Source organism: Schistocerca gregaria, chromosome X (genome assembly GCF_023897955.1).
Source record: "Schistocerca gregaria isolate iqSchGreg1 chromosome X, iqSchGreg1.2, whole genome shotgun sequence".
In the NCBI taxonomy this organism is placed as follows: domain Eukaryota; kingdom Metazoa; phylum Arthropoda; class Insecta; order Orthoptera; family Acrididae; genus Schistocerca; species Schistocerca gregaria.
Window position 1 is genome coordinate 590712661 of NC_064931.1, and position 27546 is coordinate 590740206.

The 27546-nt window shown below is 40.6% G+C and overlaps 1 protein-coding gene across 4 annotated transcripts in view; it reads right to left on the reverse strand.

Moving 5' to 3' along the window:
* Positions 1 to 27546, reverse strand: part of LOC126297668 (microtubule-associated serine/threonine-protein kinase 3) — a 245718-nt gene that overhangs the window by 141869 nt on the left and 76303 nt on the right. For all 4 annotated transcript variants that reach the window (XM_049988765.1, XM_049988768.1, XM_049988766.1 and 1 more), the window contains exon 9: positions 16278 to 16509. In XM_049988765.1, coding sequence (XP_049844722.1) covers positions 16278 to 16509 — 232 coding nt within the window. The remainder of the gene's footprint in view (positions 1 to 16277; positions 16510 to 27546) is intronic.

Genomic DNA, 27546 nt, shown 5'->3' on the forward strand with positions numbered 1-27546 from the left:
AATAATGACTTTTGCTGCCTGTTGCTAAAGTAAGAGGTGTTCCATAATGGTCCAGCTCCTGGAGCAATATTTTGTGATCAACAGAATCAAAATGCATTAGTTAAATCAAAAAATATGTCAAGCATTCGAAACCTTTTGTTTAGCCCATCCAGTACCTTACAGAGAAAGGATAATACAGCATTTTCAGTTGTTAAGTGACTTCTAAAGCTGAACTGTACCTTTGATAGCAAATCACGTGATATAAAATGACCAATTATACACAGCCTTTTCAATAACTTTTGCAAACACTGATGGCATAGAAATAGTTCTAAAATTATCTACATTATTCCTTTCACCCTTTTTTATAAAACAGCTTTACTACTGAGCACTTTAATCACTCAGGAAACTGACCATCCCTAATAGAAAAATTACAAATATGGCTAAATACAGGACTAACATGTACTTCACAGTACTTTCATATTCTGCTAGACACTCCATCATAACCATGAGAATACTTAGTCTTCAGTGATTTAATTATTGACTCAATCCCCCTCTTGTCTGTATCACAGGAGTAATTCAGACATCAATCTCAAAAAGGCATTTGCCAAGAAAGTTATATGATTTCCTGTAGAAACTAAATTTTTATTTAATTCACCAGCGATGCTCAGGAAATGATTTTTAAATACTGTGTATACATCTGATTTATCAGCAACAGAAATATTTTTACTACGAACTGACTTTATATCGTCGACCTTGTGCTGCTGACCAGACACTTCCTTCACAACTGACCATATGGTTTTAATTTTATACTGTGAATTAGCTATTCTATTTGCATACCACATACTCTTTGCCTTCCTAATAACATTTTTAAGCACCTTTATAACTTTACAATACTGTTTGTAATGGGCTACTGTAGCTTGATTGTGACTACTTATAACATTTTGATATAATTTCTGCTTTGTTCTACAAGATATCCATATCCCACTAGTCAGCCACCCGGGCTGCCTATTACTGCTAGTACCCCGTTTAGAATGTTCTAATGGAAAGCAACTCTCAAAGAGCATGAGAAATGTGTTACGGAAAGCATTGTATGTATCATCTATGTTATCGGCACTATAAACATCCTGCCACTATTGTTTCTTGACAAGGTTTAAAAAACACTCTATTGCTGTTGGATTAACTTTCCTACATAGTTTGTAATTAAATATGACATTAGTTTGAGTAGAAAAGCCTTTTCGTGTTAAAATTTGTCTGGGCCATTCATGCTTTTACTAACAGACTGCCCATCTAGTAACGAAGAATGAATAAAAACATCGTCTATGGCTGTGCTACAGTTCCCCTGCACCCTAGTTGGAAAAAAACACAGCCGTATCAGATCATATGAATTTAAGAAATCTACCAACATCTTTTTTCTTGCACCATCATATACAAAATTAATATTGAAGTCACCACATATAACTAATTTCTGTTACTTCCTACAAAGTGAATGTTCCCTACTCCTCGTATCGGAATGAGGTCACATAATATTGTGTCCTATGTTCCTGGTGTGAGGGGAATAGCAAAGAATAAAAGGACAGATGTAGAAATATGCCGGCTATTTTTCACGGATGAAATAATGGATGAAGTAGTGGTACATGCTGACCAATGTATTGAATCCGCTAAGTCGAGATACTCTTCATCTCAGACCTTCATTCACGAGACAGATAAAGATGAAATTGAAGCATTTCTTGGTCTGTTGTAGTTGGGTGGAATCTACAAGGTTGGTATGGTTATTTTAGAAGAATCTGGGACAGAGATGGAACAGGATTGGAATTATTCTACTCTACAATGACCCCACAGAGATTCAGGTTTCTGGCACAATGTCCGAGATCTGACGATAAGTCAATGAGGTCCGACGGGCAAAAAGAGGGTAAATTGGCTCCTATATGAAATATATTTGATTTGTTCACCAAAAACTGCATGGAGAATATGTCACTGTAGATGAAATGCTTGTCAAATTTCAAGGACAATGTAGTTTTCGAATGTACATTCCTTCCAAACCTGGAAAATATGGAATAAAAGTGTTCAATCCAGCTGATGCAAGAATGGTGTGCTTGTCAAATTTGGAAGTTTATTTAGGTGAGCAGCAAGATGGAGTGCATAAGTTGAGTAATCATGCAACTGATGTCATCAAAAGGTTGTGTAATCAAATTTCGAAAACATCAAGGAACATAATGATGGATAACTGGTTTACGAGACATGAACTGGTCCTGTCACTTCTGAAACACCGTAAATTAACACTTTTGGGAACTGTACGGAAGAACAAGATGGAAATTCTCCCAGAATTCATGAACACAAGAGGTAGAAATGTTTTTACAAGTATCTTTGGCTTTCAGAAGACATGCACATTAGTGAGTCACATACCAAAGAAAAACAGGTGCCTACTTCTAATGAGCACTATGCACCATGACAACAAAATAGATGCAACAACTGGGGAAGAAACAAAGCCGGAGATGATAACTCTGTATAATGCTACTAACGGTGGGGTAAATTTAGATCAGATGTGTACCACCTATGATGTAACAAGAACAACTAGAAGGTGGCCATTGACCTTATTCTTTTGCTAACTGGACGTAGCAGGCATAAACAGTCTCGTCATCTTCCAGAACTAACAACCAGGGGGAGACCACGAGGAGAGACTTTCTGAAATCGCTTGGGGAGGCTCCTGTCAGAGGCCAATTACTACAAAGGGCTGGCAGTAAGCATATCAACCAACCTCTCAAAAGATGTGTCAACAGACTGGCGGGGGTCGAATAGCAAGACGATGGGAGTGAGAACCAGAGTACGGTGCCTTAAAGGAGACGGTGCTATGGGTGCTAGATAGCACAACACAATATATTTGCTACAATTGCTGTAAGTTTGGGTGTCTCAAAAAACACTCACTTTTAATTTGTAAAGACTGCATGTAATGGCCTGCTGTGGTAAAATGACATGTGGAAACAGTATGTTCAAAAGACATTGTGGGGACTGAGTTTGGTTTTTGCAGCTTTCATTGTTCTACTTTGCATGCTATGACACACGACATTCACACTGTGTAACCATTTTTGTCCTGTACAGTATGTAAATGTTAGAATCACTGTCTAATTTGCTTATGTAGTAATAAAGGACAACAATGTACTCAAACCCAATGCAAAATGTGTTTGTTTACTTCATCTAGACAACATACATGGATGTTAAGCCCTTTTGTGCTCCCTATCCTTAACAAATCAGACTGATACATAGGTCAGGTCTGTTAGACCCCTCATACCAACGGTGGTACAAATGAACACAGTAGCAATGCAGGGTTAATTCCATGTGTAAAACCTAGCCCCCTAATGACATTGTCGGCTTCCTCCCTTCTGGAATATTCTCCTTCCACATCTGTGAAAACGACACAGTGGGCAACAGTCAGCTTCTGATGAAATTCTCACTAACTGGCCTCTAATCAGTCGATGATCCGACCAAACACAACGTAATTCAAATACATTGACAGTGTCCTCCCACTTCCACATAACTATAATATTGTGTGCCAAAAGCCCACAACATGCTGCCAACACAACTATCTTTGAGAACTGTTCTCAAGTGGAATGTTGCACACACAACAAGTGAACTCATACTGGTGTGACAGGTCACATGCTTCTATATTGTTAGATCTTAGTTTAGGCCACACAGTTTTGCCATCATAATTTTTTGACACAGTTCTAAAAAAATTAAAAGGGAAAAATTATTATTATGGCCATCTGACTAAAACCATGAAACAAAAGTTGGGGAGCAGGTAAAAATGTAGTATTGTTCTTATTAAATTAACACACTGTTCAGATCACCATGAAAAGGATAAACAAACTGATATAAAAATTTATAAGGAAGGAATGTCTGAATGGGATACCACACTGGTTTAAATCAAGTGATTCAATCAGAAGAATGAGGAGGATGTAGCTGACATCCTGAATCTTGCCCTACATCACCATAGTCAAAATGGTTAAGTTACTGTGCCTGCCTAAATTATTAACTTAACTGGAGAAACTGAAATACAGTTGTTTATCTTTCTTCAGCAGAGTGTCGAGTGCACACGTATTAGCTAAGTTATTTACATGTTCTTCCATGTATCACAAATGCGATCTCTCACTGTGACATAATTATTTCAGTCAGAATTAAGTAAATTTGTATTATATTAAAGTCTTTTGATCTCTGCATAAGTGGTCTAAGACTTTTATGGCTGAACAACTTCTTCCTCTCCATGCCACACTAACTCTTAGATGCTTCTGTACAAGCACCTTGTTCCTCAGAGATGAGTACCCCCAGAGTAGGCTGCCATGTGGCATTGGTGAATGTAAATAGGAAAGTAAGTCAAATTTTTGACAATTTCATCTCCTAAGTCTGGTACTACCCATAATGCAAAAACTGTAGAGCTTAAATGTTTAGGAAGATCTATAAAATGTGACTTCCAACTCAAGTTCTTATCAATATGAATGCCTAAGAATTTAGAATATTCTTTTTCATGCATTACTTTATCCTCATGGAATATTTCTGATAATGTGGTCAGGCTTTGGGCTGTACAGAACTGCATGTATTGAGTTTCAGTGACAGTCCATTGACAGAGAACCAGTTATTAATTTTCAAGAAAATGCTTTTTATAATGGATGATCAAAAAGTTTCCGTTAAATGGACAGACAGTGCATAATCAGTATGCCAATTAGCCAAAATCATTATGAGCATTAACGAAATCATCCCACCAATGCAGCAGATTGAAGATACACTGTGACCTGCTGTGTGAAGAAGTCTGTAACTGCCTGCTGTACAGGCTCATATGACAGCAATCGTCGACCCTTCAAGACTTCTTTCAAGGGACCAAAGACGTGATTATCACATGGGGACAGATGAGGGCTGTAGGGCAGGTGATCGAGTGTCTCCCACTTGACTTGGCATAACTTCTGCATTATGACATTTGCAATATGGGGATATGCGTTATAACAAACTTGATGCACCACTTCACAACAGTGGTTTTTGGCAGACATGCTGCCCCATGCACATTCTTCATTTTCTGATTGACATTAACCAACGTTTGTCCATTGGCAGCCAAGAAAAGACTAATGGCAAGTTGGTTCTGTTTGGATGCTGCTGTAATTAAATTCTGCATTCACTGCACACATGCAAGAAAGGCACAAATATCACAATAATATTGGTGCTTGCATATCTGCACTGGCATCACTCTATGTTTGCAATACACATTGCAGCAATGGCCTTAAAGGAAACTTTCTGATCACCTCTTTTATATTTCCAAGTATCAAAGTTTTTCGTTAGGATTTATTATAGTACTAGCTTTATCAGCAAAGACAACTATTTATGTTTCTTGCACATATGATGGCTGATCATTAATATATTACAAGAGTAATTGGAGACCTACTATCGATTCCTGTGATACACCTGTAATGATTATTCCCCACTCAAAAGGCACTCTTCTGCTGTGTACACTTCCTGTGTTTCTTAAAGTGATACACTGTGTCCTTTTACTTACATAGGATGAAACTCAGTATAACTAGCCAGATCTCTGATAGCATTATTTTACGTTTTTCTAAAAGACTACAGTGGACTCAGCAATCAAATGATTTCGGCACATCACAAAAAATACCAGTTGGCAATACTTAGTCATTTAACTGTATCCACTCCTACATCACGTGGTACTCAACATCGCAAATTCTGTTTTCCACTCTGATGTTGAGTCTCATAAGACAATTTTTCATAGTTCTCAATTGCTTCATTCTTGACTTTAACTGTACTAGGTATTAATGCTGCTTGGTACTGCCATCTAGGGCCACCTGTGTTCACTATGTCAAATTATAGCTATTGTGTTGACAGAAAGGTTGTAATTGTTAGGTTCAAACGGGTAAGTGTGAGAGGGCTAGTTCTTCACATACAGTCCTTTCTGACAAAGAGATTGTAGAGCTTTTAGAGGAATCTATAAGCGAAAACATGAATGACAATGATGTTGATGATGACAGTGATTCTTTTGTAAACAATTCGAGTCAAATGATGATGAAAACAGTCCGCCCTGAAGAGAGTTTCAAAAAATACCACACAATGAAGTGTTTTGTATTGTAATGCTTACATAAAAATAAATAAATGAAGAGCACTTTTTGTACCCTAACGGTTAGTTAGTGGTCTCGTCGTTTCCACGATGACACTCATGCAATTCTCTACGGCATGCTCACTAACCAGGTGACAGCAATTTATGTAAGAGTACACAGACATACCCAGAGACTGTGTTATGGGGTGCACAGTGTTAAATATTGTACAGTCTGATCTTCGAATTGAAAAATAACATGTTCTGTGGAGAGACTATTGGAATAGAAACTGAAACTGACTTACCAAGTGCACTACTTTTATCAAAGCATGTTAAGGTTCATGTGTACACAGTCTTTCCAGAACCTTCAAGAATTTTTAAATATAGTAACATACCCACATGTACTCATATTTTCTCATTTGCCAACATCCAGAGTATTAGTGTCCATGTCAGTTTCATTGTAATAGCTTGCATTTGTGATTTTATGAAGCCTGGTAGAGCAACAAGGTTTGTTTTCATTTGAATTTTAGTATTACTATGGATAGGGAGTGTGAACAGCTGAAGATGCTGTTGGTCACATTCAACCACCTGCCGGCTGCAGCCTTGGGGTGTAGCAGTGGCAGAGAAACTGGAGGAATGCATGGGGCCTCTCAAGAGTCACTTATTTTGTTCACAAGCTCTGCTGTGAAGGCACATTCCAGTGTATCTGACACAGAAGACCCATACTCTCCTCAGGGTGAATGGTAGGTTGTAGCCCATTCATAATGAATGAGGTGGAGTTGGAATGTTGGACTATCCGTCTGGTCTTGGCCAATCACCCTACGAATGGATTAGTGCTCCTCCTTGCGTAGGGTCTGCACAGACACATGGGAGGAGAGGGCTTGCTAGTTATTGAGAGCTCCACAATATTGATCTCTTATGAAACTAGCATCTACAGCTGGAAAGAAGTCAAAAATTCAGGAAAGAGAACAATGATTATGAGTCAGTCAAACAATGACAGACGAAAAATAATATGAAGAATTGAAAAATGTGGGGAGAGCAGGAGCCAGCCAGGTCCACCAAGCAAGGGCAGCCATGGGAGCCTGGGTATCAACAGGCGACAGTGCATCCCTACAATTCCTCAAGCAGCCGATGAAGCCAATGAGCACTACCTCAAGAGAGCAGTAGAAACCAACTTTATGCATGAAACATAAAACCAAATCAGTTGCTTTGGCATTGTCCACTAGCACTAGAGGTAGTGTATCACTAAGTTTACAGTTTCACCATAAGGTAGCCCAACTGGGGCAGTCCAGTAGGATGTGGGTCACCATTAGATGGGCACCACACCAGCAGTAGGACAGGTCCTCACACTAAGTCTCCCCAATGTGAAGCACACAGAACAGTATCCTCTCTGCTAAAAGCATGAAGGGAAGACTACCAGATAGTCGCAGTCCCCTTTATTCTCGCAATTTCTTTGAAGAACCCAGAGCATACCAATCCATGTTCCAAGCTTCCAGCAACTGACAGCACAGAGTTGACCAAAGGTATAGTTCCAGTAATCCCATCTCCAAAGCCAGCCTCATGGTAACCAACTTGGCCAATGTGTTCCTTTCCCGGGATCCAGGGGTCCAGACAAAGATGACTGACCATCAAGTTTGATGGACGTCAGTTGCACTGGTTGATAGCCTGAAGACTACTCAGGCAGTCAATGGCAACCAGTTCTTCAGTGAACATACTGCATCCATTCAGCAGGGAGAATAGTTCATGGCACCTTGCATGTGTGTAGACAAAACAGGTTTGCAGGTCATTCATAGAGCTGTCAGTGTATACCATTTCCAAACCTGGAAATAAATTAATTAAGGCCAGGAACATGTAGCAAAACACCATGGGATCAACAGAGTCTTTGATAGATTGGGATAGATCAGAGGATGGGGGACACACTATAGGGGTGAACACATGTTTACTGAGAGAAGGCCACATTGGGAGCAGTTGGAGTTCAGAGCAAAAACACTGTATATGAACAGTAATCATGACACCAGTACTGGACCACTGTTGGGGGGGGGGGGGTGGATTCCTTATAAGGAAAAATTACACAGTAGTTCAGATGCTCAGGAGAGCAGCAAATCTGTATCATGTAGTTGAGCAGCAGTTCTTGGCACCTGCTTTATAGTGCAGGGAGCAGGCTGTTCACAGGGCTGGTCCGAAAACCACTTGTCACAAGTTGGACCTATGGTGTACTAGGTCCAGCATCTGCAATGCTGATGGGGATGTCAAGGTATATGCGAGATTCCCAAAATCAAGACAAGACAGGATCAGAGCTTTGTAAATCCCCGAAAATGTAGAGCAATCTGCACCCCTGCTTATTTTACTGAGGCAACAAAGAGCACTGAGGTGCGAGCGCCACATTCGCTTACGTAGGTGAAGATCGGGAAATCACATGAAACAGGAATCAAAGACCACTCCTAAATAGTGATAAGACTCAAACAAACTGAGCAGCTGGTCATCAACATAGAGTTCTGGTTGTGGATGGATAGTACGATGATGACAGAAGTGCATGATGCATGTCTTGGAGGCTGCACCTTTCCTACGGCACCTTGAAGTTGGCATTCAGCAACATCCACAGTGCATGATGCATGTCTTGGTGGCTGAAAACTGGAAGCCATGGGCGAGAGCCCAGTACTGAACCTTTCCTATGGCATCTAGCAGTTGGCATTCAGCAACTGTGCACGAGAGGAGCAATAGAAAACGCAAAAATCATCAGCATACAGGGAGGGCGACACTGCCGACTCCACAACTGCTGCTTGACCATTGAAAGCCACGAGAAAAAGGGGCATATACAATACAGAGCCTTGCTGGACTTCATTCTACTGCACAAGAGGGGTATTGTGGGTAGCACCAACTTTAACTCAGAAAATATGGTGCGACAAGAAGTTCCAGACAAAAATTGGGAGCTAGGTCCAGAGAAACCACTCATGTAGGATAACGAAGGTGAGATGAGGCTGCGAGATCTCATAAGCCCTTTGCAATTCGAAAAAGACAGTGGAAACGTGTTGACGCTGGACAAAAGCTGACCAGATAGTGGACGCCAAGCAGACCAAATTGTTAGTAGTAGAATAGCGTTGGTGAAAACTGTGATGGAACAGAGCCAAAAAACCCTGAGACTTAAGGTACTAACACAACTGCCCACTCATGGTATGTTCTTGCAACTTGCAGAGAATATTAGTGAGACTGAGCGACAGCTATCCATCTTAAGGGAGCGTTTATCCAGCTTCAGTACCGGGATGATCACGCTTTGCAACAGTGTGATAGGAACTCATCTTCGCTCCAGGTATGGTTGAAAATGGCAACAACATGATGCTGATTATCCACTGATAGGTGTTTGAGCAGTTGGCTGTGGATACAGTCTGGCCCACGAGCTGAGTCTTCCGATTGGGGGAGGTGGGGGGCAGTGCGGGAAGGGGGGGGGGGGCACGGTCTTTAAGTCAGCTGCTGATAGAAAGACTCCGCTTCTGCTCTGGACAGTTACATTAACACCGCCATGTGGCAGGATGCTAAGGGTGATGGCAGACAAAGCATTGTTGAGAGCCCATCTGGGTGGACACCCAAGCAAGTGATGCTGAGGGAGCAACAGGACAGTTGACAAATCATCACTGTCATGCGTGTCATCATGGACTCTCCAATGGATGGAGGGTTTAAGACCAAGGCTGTAAATGGAAAGATCAATGGCTGAATAAGATCCACATGCTATACTAAACTGTGTGGGGCAAGGTATTCCAGAGTCAAAGATTGAGCCCTGTGAGCAAACTTTCAATAGCTTTACTGCAGCCAGTGGTTGTAGGACCAGCCCACAAATGGTTCGGGGCATTGAAATCACCCAAAATGAGAAAGGATGGGAGAGCCAAGAAACGACTGCAGACAATGTGTTCTGAGACACTTCACTGTCAGGAGGGAAATACACATTACAGACAGTAAAATACGGAGACATCCTAACATGAACAACCGTAACCTCCAAAGTCTTACCAAGTGGCATATGTTCGCTGCAGACAGAGTCCAAAACTTACATATAAACCCCAACCAACATTCTGTCAAAGTCAGTTCAATTCTTAAATTACCCCTGATAGCCGTGGAGGGTTGGGGATTGCAATGCTGGTAACCAAAAAACACATACTATCAGTATCCTGTTTGGAAGTGAAAGGACCAAGGAGAAAGTCCTGCCCAAGAGTTGTCTGCTGCCACTGGTTCTGAGGATACGGCATCAATATCTATAGGTTCTGAGGCAGGCTGTATGGGGATCCAGTGACACAAGGGCCACCAGGAACTCTGCGTCAGATACAGAAACGGAACATGTGGGGTCTTGTGGCACATGAACCACCAGAAGTTACTTCATCTCAGAGGTCTTCTTTTTGTCCCTCTTCTCCTTGACTGATTTTGATGTCTGCCCTAGTTTCAGGGACAGAGAAGGAATGTGAAATTGTATGACCAGCAACTTTTACATCTACATCTACATCGATACTCCGCAAGCCACCTTACGGAGTGTGGCGGAGGGTACTTTGAGTACCTCTATCGGTTCTCCCTTCTATTCCAGTCTCTTGCGGCTCTATCAGCTACTGGCTAGTATATGGCTGCAGATCATCAGAATCCTGGGAGGGGAGCATCCCAAGGAACCCCTCCCTGGTGAGAGAAGCCAGAGGAGGGTGCCGAGTGCTGTTCATGGGGGATGTCAAACTGATTCTGTATTTTTTGATTTCCAGTAGGCTTTTGACACCATATCTCATAAGACACTTCCAATCAAATTGTGTGCCTATGGAGTATCGTTTTAGTTGTATGACTGGATTCACAAGTTTATGTCAGAAAGACCACAGTTCACAGTAGTTGATAGAAAGCCATCAAGTGAAACAGAAGTAGAATCTGGTGTTCATCAAAAAGTGTTATACAACCTCTGCTGCTCCTTATCTACATAGACATAGGATTCAATCTGAGCAGCACTCCTAGATTGATTGCAGATGATGCTGTCATGTACAGTCTTGTAAAGTCATCAGATGATCAAAATTAATTGTACAATGATTTAAACAAGATATCTGTATGGTGCAAAAAGTGGCAACTGACACAAAATAATGAAAAGTCCCTCATGGGTACTAAAAGAAATCTGCCATGTTTAGTTACACAATAAATCACACAAATCTAAAGGCTGTAAATTCAACTAGATAGTTAGAGATTACAATTACAAATAACTTAAACTGGAACAACCACACAGAAAATGTTGTGGGGAAAGTAAACCAAAGACTGCAGTTTACTGGCAGAACATTTAGAAAATGCAACAGTTCTACTTAAACTGCCTACACTACACTGTCAGTCCTCTTCTGGACTATCACTGTGCAGTTTGATGTCCACATCACATAGGACAGATGGAAGACACCAAAAAAGTTCAAAGAAGGGCAGTTTGTTTTGTATTATCGTGAAATAGAGGGCACAGTGGCACGGACATGGTGTGTGAACTGGAGTTCAAATAATTAAAACGAAGGCGTTTTTTACTGTGGCAGGATCTTCTCATGATATTTCAATAAACAATTTTTTTGGCCCACCTACATAGGGAGAAGTGATCATTATAATAGAATAAAAGAAATCAGAGTTGATACAGAAAGATTTAAGTGCTAGTAATTCCAATGTGGTGTTCTGAGAGTGGAATGGTAGAGAAATAGCTTGAAGATGGTTCAATGAACCCTTTGCCAGGTGCTTAATTATGAATTGCACAGTAATCACGTAGATGCAGATCTAGGTGCAGATGTTGATGCTTCTCTGGCTGGGGGTTAGGATCAATGTCCCTGGTGGATGGGTACTCAATCCCAAAGCAGATGTAAGAGAAACAATAAGAAGAAGGATCCCCAAGCACAAGCAGAGAGGATGTTTGGGAGCCCCAAGGGCCGGAGTAGAAGGCATGAAGGGCGAGAGGATGTTGTCACTGCAGCTACAGCAATCATCATCATATGTGCAGGATGCAAACAATCATATTTCTTCTTGACCCCCAATATTTGAGTTGCTTGAGAGTCTTGCATTCTTAGATTAGGATGGTTTTCACATATGACGGAGATTGAGGAAGGGGGGGGGGGGGGGGGGGGGCGCAGCGGCACAAGGAACAACTGATGTTCACAGTCCCTAGAGACGCGGCTGGCATTATGGCACAAAGACATGTGCCTTAATCTCACACACTTTAAGTGCTGCATGGGAGGGTGAACATATGGTTTCATATCACATCAATACACTATCAGCTTGACATTTTTAGACAACGAGTCACCTTCTAAGGCCAAGATGATTGCCCAAGTATCAAAGCTATTGTCCTTTGTTCACACAGGGTCACAATTTACATGCAGTCAGTCCAAATTCGCACGTAACTTCTCATCGGAATGTAAATGGAAGTCGCAGTGAAAGATGATACCCTGTAACATATTGAGACTGGTATGCGGGTTGATCGTTAGAGAACTGTCCCCCAGCTTGCCACAAGCGAACACCACCCACAAGACAGAGAATGTTTCCATCAGAACTGAACCACTTCATTTTCGAAATTACTGCTACTTCCCAAAGAATAATGGTTTTTAATCACTGCATAATGCAATAAAGAGCTGTAACAGTATACTGCATTGCAGACAAATGATTTAGGTCTAGGATCAGATCACCAAGTCAAAAAAAACAAAAGCTTTGATTAAGTGCACAAGTATACAACACAATACACATATGCAGTTACATGGACATAATATTAATTAATTAATTAATAGGAAATTATGGGTAAGGGACTTAGGTAAAATGAAGGTACTATAGTTTGTTGAGAGCCTCAGGAAGAGCAACAGGCAATGTTGTACTGAAATGAGAGTAAGGAATATTGGAAAAGACAAATGGGTAGCTTGGAGACATGAAATAGGGAAGGCAGCAGGGGATCACATAGTTAGAAAGGCAAGAACTAGCAAAAATCCATGGATAAGATGGGAGAAGTTAATTGATGAAAAGGGGAAAACATAAAAATGCAGCAAATTAAGCCGGCAAAAGGCAATACATGCATCTAAAGAATGAGATTGGCAGAAAGTGCAGAACGACTAAGTTGGAGTGGCTAGAGGACAAATATAATGCTGCTGAAGTGTGCCTAACACAATAATTTTGTCAATAATAACAACACATGGTGGCTGAAAAACAGATGGTATAAAATGCAGACTGGCAATAGCAAGAAAAACATTTCAGAAAAAGAGGAATTTATTAATGTCTAAGATCAATCTAATTGTTAGGTAGTCTTTCCTGAAGGTATCTGTCTGGAGTGTACCCTTGTATCAGAGTGAAACATGGGCATTAAGCACTTCAGATAAGAAGAAAGTAGAAACTTTTGAAATTTTGTGTTATAGAAGAATGCTGAAGATTAGATGGGTACATCAAATAACATATGAGGAGGCACTGAATCAAAAAATAAATTTATGGCACAATTGACTAACAAAGAGATCGGTTGAGAGGAACACATTCTGCAGCATCACGGAATTGTCAATTTTTGGTAATGGAAGAAATGTTGTGGAGGGAGACAAAGGACTGAATACAGTAAGCAGGTTCAAGTGGACCTAGGCTGTGGTAGTTATGCCGTGATGATGTGGCTTGCAAAGGGTAGGTTAGTATGAAGAGCCGCATCAAACCAGTGTTCATACAGAATTCAACAACAACAGTTTTTATTTTTTTATATATAAAACAGCATCAAGTACCTTCAGTCATCTACTGAAAATTTTACATGTGTATACAGTCAATAAGTTTCCCATTGTCCACCAGACTGATAACATATTTTCTGCAACATGAGTATCACAACAAAATATGCCTATACATCCTGGGACACACTTGCTAACACATTTTTATGTTCCTGGATAAGTCATGTCATATTTTCATGCTGGCCTTCATGTTCCCACAACCAGTGATTTCACATTATACTATACAGTGAAGGAGCCTGTCTGTGGACATAAGGTTCACAATATCGATGAATTGAAGAACAAAATAAAGACTGCAACCCCATCGTTACTGAGTAACAAGTATGTTTGGGCTTTGAACAGTTCAAAACCATTGTAAAATATGCATTAGATGAGTATGTGCCAAGCACGATCACAAGAGATGGAAAAGAGCCACTGTGGTACAACAACAGAGTTAGAAAACTGCTGCGGAAGCAAAGGGAACTTTACAGCAAACATAAACATAGCCAAAGGCTTGCAGACAAACAAAAATTACACGAAGTGAAATGTAGTGTGAGGAGGGCTGTGCGAGAGGCGTTCAATGAATTTGAAAGTAAAGTTCTATGTAGTAACTTGGCAGAAAATACTAAGAAATTTTGGTCTTATGTCAAAGCGATAGGTGGATCAAAGCAAAATGTCTAGACACTCTGCGACCAAAATGGTACTAAACCAGAGGATGACAGACTAAAGGTCAAAATACTAAATGTCTTTTTCCAAAGCTGTTTCACAGAAGAACACTGCTCTGTAGTTCCTTCTCTAGATTGTCGCACAGATGACAAAATGGTAGATATCGAAACAGATGACAGAGGGATAGTAAAACGATTAAAATCGCTCAAAAGAGGAAAGGCTGCTGGACCTGATGGGATACCAGTTCGATTTTACACAGAGTATGCAAAGGAACTCGCCCCCCTTCTTGCAGCGGTGTACCGTAGGTCTCTAGAAGAGCGAAGTGTTCCAAAGGATTGGAAAAGGGCACAGGTCATCCCCGTTTTCAAGAAGGTACGTCGAACAGATGTACAGAACTATAGACCTATATCTCTAACGTCCATCAGTTGTAGAATTTTGGAACACGTATTATGTTCAAGTATAATGACCTTTCTGGAGACTAGAAATCTACTCTGTAGGAATCAGCATGGGTTTCGTAAAAGACGGTCGTGTGAAACCCAGCTCGCGCTATTCGTCCACGAGACTCAGAGGGCCATAGACATGGGTTCACAGGTAGATGCCATGTTTCTTGACTTCCGCAAGGCGTTTGACACAGTTCAACACAGTAGTTTAATGAACAAAGTAAGAGCATACGGACTATCAGACCAATTATGTGATTGGATTGAAGAGTTCCTAGATAACAAAACGTAGCATGTCATTCTCAATGGAGAGAAGTCTTCCGAAGTAAGAGTGATTTCAGGTGTGCCGCAGGTGAGTGTCGTGGGATTGTTGCTATTCACAATATACATAAATGACCTCGTGGATAATATCGGAAGTTCACTGAGGCTTTTTGTGGATGATGCCGTAGTATATTGAGAGGTTGTAACAATGGAAAATTGCACTGAAATGCAGGAGGATCTGCAACCAACTGACGCATGGTGCAAGGAATGGCAATTAAATCTCAATGTAGACAAGTGTAAGTGCTGCAAATACATAGAAAGAAAGATCCTTTATCATAGAGCTACAATACAGCAGGTCAGCGACTGGAAGCAGTTAACCCCATAAATTATCTGTGAGTACACATTAAGAGTGATTTTAAAAGGAATGATCATATGAAGTTGATCGTCGGTAAAGCAGATGCCAGACAGATTCATTAGAAAATCCTAAGGAAATGCAATCCGAAAACAAAGGAAGTAGGTTACAGTACACTTGTTCGCCAACTGCTTGAATACTGCTCGTGAGTGTGGGATCCGTACCAGATAGGGTTGATAAAAGAGATAGAGAAGATCCAACGGACAGCAGCATGCTTCGTTACAGGACCATTTAGTAATCATGAAAGCGTTATGCAGATTATAGATAAACTCCAGTGGAAGACTCTGCAGGAGAGACGCTCAGTAGCTTTTGTTGATGTTTCGAGAACATACGTTCACCTACGAGTCGAGCAGTATATTGCTCCCTCCTACGTATATCTTGCGAAAAGACCATGAGGATAAAATCAGAGAGATTAGAGCCCACACAGAGGCATACTGACAATCTTTCTTTCCACGAACAATACGAGACTGGAACAGAAGGGAGAACCGATAGAGGTACTCAAGGTACCCTCCGCCATGCACCATTAGGTGGCTTGCGGAGTATGGATGTAGATGTAAATGTAGATGTACTTCTGGTTTTCATGGGTAAAACATGATAGTAAATATGTTTGAGATCACTTGGTAATGTAACTGAACAAAATTAAGCACTACTGTCAAGAGTTATAAAATTTCTCATATTTACATATTTAATGTAATTTGCAATATACTAACAATACAAAATGTAGAAAAACTGTAACTGAAATTCACAATACCACAAACCTGCTATGGGATCTCTTGTTAAACCCAATTTGTTGATGACATACTGAGCTATTTCTGCCTTTATTCCATACGATGTTTTAGCTTGGCCTTCAGCTTGTTCCAGACGTAAATAGAATTCTTCAGGGTCAAACTCTAAGCACTCCAGTAAACGAGCAGGGCGAGAAATTATAAGAAGTAACTTTTTAATTATTCCACTTAACCAGGCTGCTGCATCAGGTGATTTATCTTTTGTCTGTAACAATTTATTAATGGCAATAAGTCACCAACTGACTGAGAACATCACCAAGAACAGAAACAACATTACATTATTCTTGAATCACAAATGCATGTCTTCCTAATGGTAACTGCTATTGTAGATTTGTCAATTTGTGTTCAGTCTATTGCAACAACTATGCTTTACAGAAAAATTAGTCTTTAATATATTCCTTTTAAATATCGAATAAATATGTTCACATTTACATATGTTAGTAAAATACAAATTATATTATAAAAAGTTCTTGGTTAACTTGTGTCACAAGAACAAACACCAACCACAGCTTTCACTCTGGATAGGTATCCCTTCATTGCACGACAAAAGAAGAGTGTTAAAAGAAAATTAACTATTTTGCCACAGAGGAGGATAGTTAGCCAGGTCACTACATCAATGGAGACATAAAACATTTGAAACGACATAATGCTCTATCTCCCTTCACTTGCTGTTCTACATGATCTTCCCTCTTGATATTCAAATGATCTTATTTTCAACCCTCTCCTCTCTATTCCTGGATGAATGAATATCTGTGTTAGAAAGTTGTCATCTGTGTCACATTTTGATTGTGTCTATGCTGACGCACATAACCTGACAAATAGATTTTTTATCTTCATTTGATTGTAGGTTTATTTTTTTCCCCTTGGCAATGCAAGTACTTCAAGATTATGAGTACATCTGGTTATATTTTGTTAAAAAATTTAAAACATTCAATATTACAATCCCTATACAAGATATGTGAAAAAGAAAATTTAAATATGGACCAGTTTAGCTATGTCATTTTTGACGTTTTAAATCATTCCCAAAAGAATACTCACCAGCTTCAGCAGGCGTCATTCATTACTGAAATGACAATTCAAATGCAGTTATGGGTTATCAAGTGAAAAATAAATTTGCTCTTCTCTACAAAACATGATAATTAGTTGAAATTTAGAATCATCTTTTGTGATTTATGAAATGAATTCGACTGTACAAACCATGGCTGTATCTGCTATAAAGAATTATAGACATAGCAGAGAAAAATCATCCAAATAAAATAGTCTACTTTTTCCCTTTACTATCACAAACTCTTCTAGCAGGTCATTAAATATCACAGTTGACTAAAATGTTCCCTAACTTTGTAGCAGAGCATTATATTTTCAGTGAAGGCATGGGACAGAAAACAGCAAAACAAAGGGGATAGATGTGACACGATTTAGGAAATACAGATTTTGTCACAATTTTAATACAACATATCACACCATAAATAACATTATTCTGTAACAAATCATTTCATCCACCAAGGAAATTTTTACAAAACATAGCCACGTGAGCCACTGTCATGTTGTTTGAAATATTAGTATCATGAATGTGACACTATGGTTGGTTGGTTGGTTGGTTGGTTGGTTGGTTGAGGGGGCACATGGGGGAGGAGCTGGTTACGAGACCAGCCAACTAGGTCATCAGTCCCTCGAACCAAAATGGGTGCATCCAGAAGTAAAGGCCTCCACTGAGAACATTTTCTGATCTATTAGGGACAGTCATAACAGTAAAAATGAGAAAGTAAGAAAAATAATGGACAGCTTTTGTTCCATCAATAATAGGAGCATGGTTAAGGAAAACGAAAAGTCGGAAGGTGGGTGCCCCAGGTCTCTGCATGTAACACGAAATACCCACCCACAGTTGTCCCATCCAATTCATTAGTCTAGTCTGCTCAGTATTCAACAGTGTGCTATATCTAGAATTTAAAATTACGTGTGGCAGAAAGGAGGCAAAGCAAATCTAAAAGTTATTAAAACAGAGTAAAAAAGGGACGAAAAGAGTAGCCTAGTCAAGGAGGTAGGATCAGGGATCAATCAGACCTTGCATGCAGTGGGAGGCATCCCATCCCCAACCACCTTGGCCCCTCTACAGAGCAAATTAAAACCTTATAACTGAGAATGAAAACCACTTCCACGAAGAAAACTTAGAACCATTTCAACCATCCGTGACCTGTCTGTCAATATTAGAGGCAACAAGTCTGGGAATCTACACTTACCATGGAGGGCCAAAACGAGAGGCCATTCCACCAAGATACAAGCTACTGTCTGTAAGGCTCCACCGCTGCAATCAGGAATGGCTTGTTACACAAACGAAAACTACAAGTCAACCTGTTATGACCAATTCGGAGACAGAACTGGACTGTGGATTCCTTCTAGGAAAAGTGAAGGAGGAGCACCATGCTGGAGTAGACTCCTTGACTGTGCAGAATTTTTTCAGATGGGGCAGAAGCCTACCACATGTCATTCCATTTCTAAGTGAGCGGAGGTCTCATGTGCAGTGAGAAATCTGCATCTGGCAACAGAAAAGTGCCAGGAGAGTGAGTAAGTGCTTCTCTAGCCAGATAGCCAACCAGTTCATTCCCTAGGATACTCATGTGACTTGGGACCCACAGAAAGGCAAATGAGCAGACAGCCTGATGAAGGTTAGCAAGAAACTCATGAATAGTGGAGACCAAAGGGTGGCAAGGGCAGCATCAGTCAACAGCCTGGAGACTAGTCACTGAGTCAGTAGATTTTAAAACACGGTCACAGGAGGCCACTTTAATAAAACTTAAGACTCTGCTAACAGCTGTCAGCTCTGCCATAAACACACTACATGTTCCCTGGACCAAACGGCATTCCATACCGGCAGGAGATGCAAAAGAATATCCCATCAGATCTACAGTTGTAGAGCTGTCAGTGTAAAAGATGGTAGCACCATGGAACTACTCAAAAACTAGGACATAACAGATGCCAAAAGGTCAAGCGGGTGACCAAAACTTTAGGGCCTTGGAAGATATCGACCCTAGTCCATGACCTGGGCACCATCCAAGGTGGAGTGCACGAGAAAACATGGGGAGCACAATCCAGGGACAGCAGCTTGAGATCTTTGTTGAGGGAAGCAACGAACATTCCAGCAGGTAATCCCACCTGATGGCGGGTATCAGGAGGATGGTACCCCATGTATACAAAGGGAATAGAATATGTGGGGAGATTGGGGAATTGTCAAATGATGACTGCATAGGAGACCATGAGCTGGTACTGTCGATTCTACAGAGGGAAGAACCCCACTTCGACACGGAGACTGTCTACAGGACTAGTCTGGAAGGAACCAGTGGCCTGATGCACACCATGATGGTGGACTGGTTATAACAGTTTTAAAGCTGAAGGAGCCACTGAGCCATCAACCTGGCAACCATAGCCCAGTTGGGACAAAATCAGGGCCTGTTAAACACAGGTAAGAGTAGCATGATCTGCACCCCAAGATTTGTGGGTGAGGAAGCAGAGAGCATTAAACTTTCACATGCAGCCAGTCTTCAGCTGACAAATATGAGGCAGCCAAGTCAGCTTTTTGTCAAAAAGGAGGCCCAAGGAATGGGACTGTGCTACATGTCCAGGTACTGGGTACCTAAGTCTAGTTCCAAGTCAGGAAGTGCTGTGTATGATGGCAGAAATGCATGACCCGCATTTTTAAAAGAGAGAATTGGAAATCGTGGAAAAGAGACCATGCAGAGGACCACTGCAATACACCTCAAACTGGCATTCCACAGCGGCTTCCTAGTGGGAGCTGTACCAAATGAAAAAAATTGTTAACGTACAACTCAGATGTGACCAATGGGTCAACAAAGGTCACTACCCCACTGATGGCAATGAGGAAGAGTGCAACACTCAACACAGAGCCCTGTGGGATATTGTTCACTTGGCCCCATTGTGACCTGAGTAAAATGCTGACTATAACCCAGAACAAACAGTGGGATAAGAACTGATGAATAAAAATCAGTAGAGAACCTCAAAGCCCCAGTCATGGAATGTAAGTAAAATGTGGTGGCACTAAGGGGTGACATTCGCCTTATGCAGGTAAAAAAAAAAGACTTGTGACAAGGTGTTGACATTTAGAAAAAGCCTGTCAGATTGCTCCTTCCACCCTAACCAGATAGACAGTTGTGGATCATCCCTCCCATAAACCACACTGAATGGGGGGGGGGGGGGGGGGGGGGAGGCTGTGAGATTCAAGAACACAGCATAATCTGCAGGTAACCATAGTTTCAAGCAACTTACAGAGTAATTTGGTCACACTAATCAGCTGGTAACTGTCAGGAGATGTTGGGTTCTTGTATGGCTTAAGGACTCTGACAATTATGCTATTTCCCCATTGAAAGGGGAAGGCTTCTTGGAGCCAAATATTGTTGAAGACCCTGAGCAGAGTCGCATTTGGGGAACATTCTGGTGTTGGATCATCTGACTGTGAATTGAATCAGGTCATGGAACAAGAGCCTGGAATGGTTCCCTGTCTGTGAATGGTTCATTATAGGACTCAGCTTGGTGGGGAGTGAAACACAAGGGGATGTCTTCAAATTGTTGTTTCTGCAGTAGAAAGGTAGCTGTACGAAGAAGACACCGATGCTGTCACGAAGTGAGTCACAAGGTGCTCTGCATGAACCAATTAATTGTTAAAAGACCACCCTGTTGAACAAGACCCAGAATGGCTACTGAGTGCTGGCAGCCCATAAAACCAAGGAGCTCGGCCCAAGAGGCATACATCCCTTTGAAGGAGCCATAGTGCACCCAGCATTTGATTAGATAACAAGCCTTAGTATGAAGTCACTTAACAGTGAGAAGGTTGGTCTTTGAAGGATGTTGTTTGAATTGTAGGAAGGCTTGTCACAGATCCTGAATAGCTACTGCAACGTCTTTGGTCCACCACGGCACCAGCCAATAGTGGCAGTGAACTTTACAAAGAGGAATAGCAGTTCTAGCAGTGTGAATGATCATGTCTGAGATGCTTTGCACATCATCAATATAATCAAACAGAGGGGCAGTGAACGTAACAGCACAGGCATACAAAGGCCAGCTGGCTCTGTGAAGCACCCAATGTGGTAACTGGTTTGTCTGTCGGTGGCAAGGAAACGACAGGATCAGCAGAAAGTGGTCACTGTCACAAAGGTCACTGTGCAGTGACCAATGTGGCAAAGCCACAAGATTAGGGGAGATCTTTATATCGAAAGCTGAAAAGGTGGCCCTGTAATGGGTAGGAAAACCATCATTAACGAGGTGCATCTGAAGCTGATCAATTAGAAGGCCCCTACCAGATGAACTGGTACTTTGCCACAGGGCTTGGTGCACATTCAAGCCCCCAGACAGAAGAAAAGAGTGGAAAGTTGTTGGAGCAATGTGGTCAAGTCAACATAAGTAAGAGGCCCACCGGGAGGTAGGTAAACATTCCAAGTGGTAATCACTGAGATCGTTTGCATCCATACAGCTACTGCCTCTAATGAGGTATGAATGGGAATCCATTCACTAACATCTGTACAAACCAAAGGACAGACCCTTCCAGATGCCCTCTTGCAACTAGCACAATCCCGAAAAAAAGAACGATAAACATGGAGCATTGGAGAATGGTTTTCAGAGAAGTGTGTTTCTTGGAGAGGTATGAAAACCGTCAAAAGAGGAGGAAATAAGGTATTGCTGTTCCAGTATGTGACAGTAGCACCCCTTACAATTCCACTGAGTGACCACATGACTGGTGGCCAGTTTAGGTATGAAGGGGCCAGGAGGACTGATCAATGTCAGTAACCAACTATTATTATTATTATTATTATTATTATTATTATAAATTCCTTTCTCAGACATTATGCCTGGTTAAAAATGGAAAGTGACGTGGACCTTGATCAAGCGTGACTTCCTTTTAACTGTATGGTATATGTTACATTGCATTTAGGAACTTTCGGGTAATTGAACATTTATCAATAATTACAGATTTCTGTAGTTGTATATATACGTTTGGATGTAGCTGTATTGTGTTGATGTACTGGTGGATATTGTGTGGTATGACTCCTGTAGTTGATAGTATAATTGGTATAATGTCAACTTTATCCTGATGCCACATGTCTTTGACTTCCTCAGCCAGTTGGATGTATTTTTCAATTTTTTCTCCTTTTTTCTGTATATTAGTTGTGTTGGGTATGGATATTTCGATTAGTTGTGTTAATTTCTTCTTTTTATAGGTGAGTATGATGTCAGGTTTGTTATGTGGTGGTGTTTTATCTGTTATAATGGTTCTGTTCCAGTATAATTTGTATTCATCATTCTCCAGTACATTTTGTGGTGCATACTTGTATTTGGGAACATGTTTTTTTATTAGTTTATGTTGTATGGCAAGTTGTTGATGTATTATTTTTGCTACACTGTCATGTCTTCTGGTGTACTCTGTAGTTGCTAGTATTGTACATCCGCTTGTGGTGTGATCTACTGTTTCTATTTGTTGTTCGCAAAGTCTGCATTTATCTGTTGTGGTATTGGGATCTTTAATAATATGCTTGCTGTAATATCTGGTGTTTATTGTTTGATCCTGTATTGCAATCATGAATTCTTCTGTCTCACTGTATATATTGCCTTTTCTTAGCCATGTGTTGGATGTGTCTTGATCGATGTGTGGCTGTGTTAGATGATACGGGTGCTTGCCATGTAGTGTTTTCCTTTTCCAATTTACTTTCTTCTTATCTGTTGATGTTATGTGATCTATAGGGTTGTAGAAGTGGTTATGAAATTGCAGTAGTGTAGCCGATGTATTTATATGAGTGATTGCTTTGTTTAGTTTGCTAGTTTCTGCTCATTCTATGAAGAATTTTCTTGAATTGTCTACCTGTCCATAATGTAGATTTTTTATGTTGATAAATCCCCTTCCTCCTTCCTTTCTGCTTAATGTGAATCTTTCTGTTGCTGAATGTATGTGATGTATTGTATATTTGTGGCAATGTGATCATGTAAGTGTATTGAGTGCTTCTAGGTCTGTGTTACTCCATTTCACTACTCCAAATGAATAGGCCAATATTGGTATAGCATAAGTATTTATAGCTTTTGTCTTGTTTCTTGCTGTCAATTCTGTTTTAAGTATTTTTGTTAGTCTTTGTCTATATTTTTCTTTTAGTTCTTCTTTAATATTTGTATTATCTATTCCTATTTTTTGTCTGTATCCTAGATATTTATAGGCATCTGTTTTTTCCTTCACTTCTATGCAGTCGCTGTGGTTATCCAATATGTAATCTTCTTGTTTAGTGTGTTTTCCCATGACTATGCTTTTTTTCTTACATTTGTCTGTTCCAAAAGCCATATTTATATCATTGCTGAATACTTCTGTTATCTTTAGTAATTGGTTGAGTTGTTGATTTGTTGCTGCCAGTAGTTTTACATCATCCATGTATAGCAAATGTGTGATTTTGTGTTGGTATGTTCCAGTTATACTGTATCCATAATTTGTATTATTTAGCATGTTGGATAGTGGGTTCAGAGAAAGGCAGAACCAGAAAGGACTTAATGAGTCTCCTTGGTATATTCTACACTTAATCTGTATTGGCTGTGATGTGATATTATTTGAATTTGTTTGGATATTAAGTGTGGTTTTCCAATTTTTCATTACTATGTTTAGGAATTGTATCAATTTAGGATCTACTTTGTATATTTCCAATATTTGTAGTAACCATGAGTGGGGTACACTATCAAAAGCTTTTTGGCAATCAATGTACGCACAGTGTAGCGACCTTTGTTTAGTTTTAGATTGAGATGTCACCTCTGCATCTTTTATCAGTTTCTCTTTACATCCTCGTGCTCCTTTGCAACAGCCTTTTTGCTCTTCATTTATAATTTTGTTCTGTGTTATATGTGTCATTAATTTCTGTGTTATGACTGAAGTTAATATTTTGTATATTGTTGGTAGGCATGTTATGGGGCGATATTTAGCTGGGTTTGCTGTGTCTGCTTGATCTTTAGGTTTCAGATAAGTTATTCCATGTGTCAGTTTATCAGGGAATGTAACTGTTAAATAATTTAGTTAGATGTGAATGTGTTGAGGTGAACTTCTTTAGCCAGAAATTTGCAATTTTATCTTTTCCAGGGGCTTTCCAATTGTGATATCATCTTGTATGTGTCTGCTTCTGCTTGTATCCACCATGCATGCCTGTTATGCTGTACTGGGTTTGACCATATGTTGCTCCAGAAGTGTTCCATGTCTTATTTTTCGTGGATTGTATATTTTAATGTGTGTGTTATCTATTGTCTGCTAAAATTTCTTTTGGTTTGTGTTGAATGTTTGGTTTTGTTTCCTTCTATTTTCACTTTTTTTTGTATCTTCTAAGTCGTTTGGCCAGTGCTTGTAATTTCTGCTTCTATTCATCTAATTGCTCTATCGCTTCTTCTTGTGAGATTTTACCTAACCTTTTTAGTTTTTTGTCTGATATTTCATTTCTTATAAATTGTGTTAGCTGTCCGATGTCTTTTCTCAGTTTTTCTATTCTGATCTGTAGCCTGTGTTGCCATGCTGGTTTTGTGGGTTTCTTATGTGTGTTGGTTGGTTCTGATCTCTGCATAGTGTGTATATTTAGTGTAATGAGTGCTCCTATATAACCCAGTAGTTGTAACTCTTCCATAGTTGTATTTTCATTTATTTTGTTGTGTATGATTGTGTTGATAGTTGTTATTGTTGTTTCGACTTGTGGGTTATTTGGTGGTCTATCCAAGAATGGTCTAATGTCTGTATTTGTGTCTTTGTATTCTATATATGTCAGCTGAAATTTTTCTTCTATATCCAACATGTGTGTCACTTCGTTTTCTATTTGTGCTTGTTCTGGTGGCTGTCTTAAGATTTCATTTTCCTCTGATTGTTTAATTGATTTTGTTTGTTTTCTCTGGGATGTTTGAGTCCATTACTGTATTTTCTTCTTCTTCTTCTTCTTCTTCTTATTGCACATTATTTTGTTCCAGTATTTGTTGTACTTGTTGTTTGATGTTTTCTAATTCTGACTGGGGTATCCTGTTATTTTTTATTACCACACGGATCTGATCAACTAGTCGTTGTTCTGTTAAAAATTTTAATTCTGAGTATCTGGTAATAAATGTTGTGTATACTTGTGATCTGTATCCAGTTGTGTTGGTTCCCAAGTTCGTTGCTTGGTAATAACAGAACATAAGGTGTCGGTTAACTTCATCTGCCCATCTCATCCTCTGTCTTTGTTTTCCTTCTAGAGTGGTTGCAGGAAGCATATCCTGCAAAACACCTCTATTTGGATTTAAATCATTTTCCGTGTGGCTAGCAGTGTCATTACCATTGTGGACGGGCATAGGGTTCAAGCGTCGTCAACGACCATGACAGCGCTTGTCCGAGGCTTCATCAGTTCTGTCCTGAACTAACTAATCACACTAAAAGGGGGGGGGGGGGGGGGGGGTTAGCCCCATTAGTGGTTTGTTCTTTTCATCACCTTTTACAACTGGCAGAACATACCGGAGGCCTATTCTTTTCCTGGGGCTCTACGGTTTTTTTTTTATATTATTATTTTTATTATTATTATTATTATTACACTGAACTGCCAAAGAAACTGGCATAGGTGTGCTTATTCAAATACAGAGATATGTAAATAGGCAGAATACGGCCCTGTGGTCGGCAACACCTATATACAACACAGCAACGCTTACATAAGACAACAAATGTCTCACAGTTGTTAGATCAGTTACTGCTCCTACAAATCAGGTTATCGAGATTTAAATGAATTTGAAAATGGTGTTATAGGAAGTGCATGGGTGATGGGACACAGCATCTCCATAGTGGCAATGGAGTGGGGATTTTCCCATACGAACCATTTCACAAACTTACTGTGAATGTCAGGAATCTGATAAAACATAAAATCTCTGACATTACTGTGGCCGGAAAAAGATCCTGCAAGAATGGAACCAACGATAACTGAAGAGAATCTTTCAAAGTGAGAAAAGTGCAACCTTTCCACAAATTGCTGCAGATTTCAATGCTGGGGCATCAGCAAGTGTCAGTGTACGAACCATTCAATGAAACATCATTGATATGAGCTTTTGGAGCCAAAGGGCCACTCGTGTACCCTTTATGACTGCAAGACACAAAGCTTTAAGCTTTAACACTGACATTGGACTGCTGATGACTGGAAACATGTTGGCCAGTCGGTCGAGTCTCGTTTAAAATTGTATCGAGCAGATGGATTTGTACGGATATGGAGACAACCTCATGAATCTATGGACCCTGCATGTCAGCAGGGGACTGTTCAAGCTGATGGAGGCTCTGTAGTGGTGTGGGGCAAATGCAGTTGCAGTTATATGGGGCCCCTGATATGTCTAGATACAACTCTGACAAGTGACACAAATGTAAGCATCCTGTCTGGTTACCTGCACCTACGCATGTCCACTGCTCATTCCGACAGACTTGGGCAAAATGGGTCAAATGGCTCTGAGCACTATGGGACTTAACATCTGTGGTCATCAGTCCACTAGAACGTAGAACTAATTAAAGCTAACTAACCTAAGAACATCACACACATCCATGCCCGAGGCAGGATTCGAACCTGCGACCGTAGCTGTCGCGCAGTTCCAGACTGAAGCGCCTAGAACCGCTTGGCCACACTGGACGGCAGACTTGGGCAATTCCAGCAGGACAATGTGATAAGCCACACATCCAGAATTGCTACAGAGTAGCTCCAGGAACACTCTTCTGAGTTAACACTTCCGCTGGCCACCATATTCCCCAGATATGAATATTATTGAGGATACGTGGAATGCCTTGCAATGTGCTGTTCAAAAAAGATCTCCACCCCCTCATACTCTCATGGATTTATGAACAGCTCTACAGGATTCATGGTTTCAGTTCCCTCCAGCAGTAATTCAGACATTAGTCGAGCCCACGCCACATCGTATTGCGACACTTATGCATTCTCCCGGAGGCCCTACATGATATTAGGCAGGTGTACCAGTTTCTCTGGCTTATCAGTGTATTTTTCTTGTAGACCTTTGGTGGGCAACATTCATCCAAGGGGGACAGGGACTCAAAGCGTAGGGTCTCAAGTCTGGGGGTTCTTGAGAGGAATCCCTGTCAGCAACAGACACCAAAGAAGGGTAACGCTTCTCTGGCTCATGTGCTGGAAGTGGTTTCCAAGGAGAGTACTGCGGGAACCATGGGAGAGTAGGGTGGTGGGAGATCTGGTTTGGGGAAGGTAGACGTAAGGGGATCGAT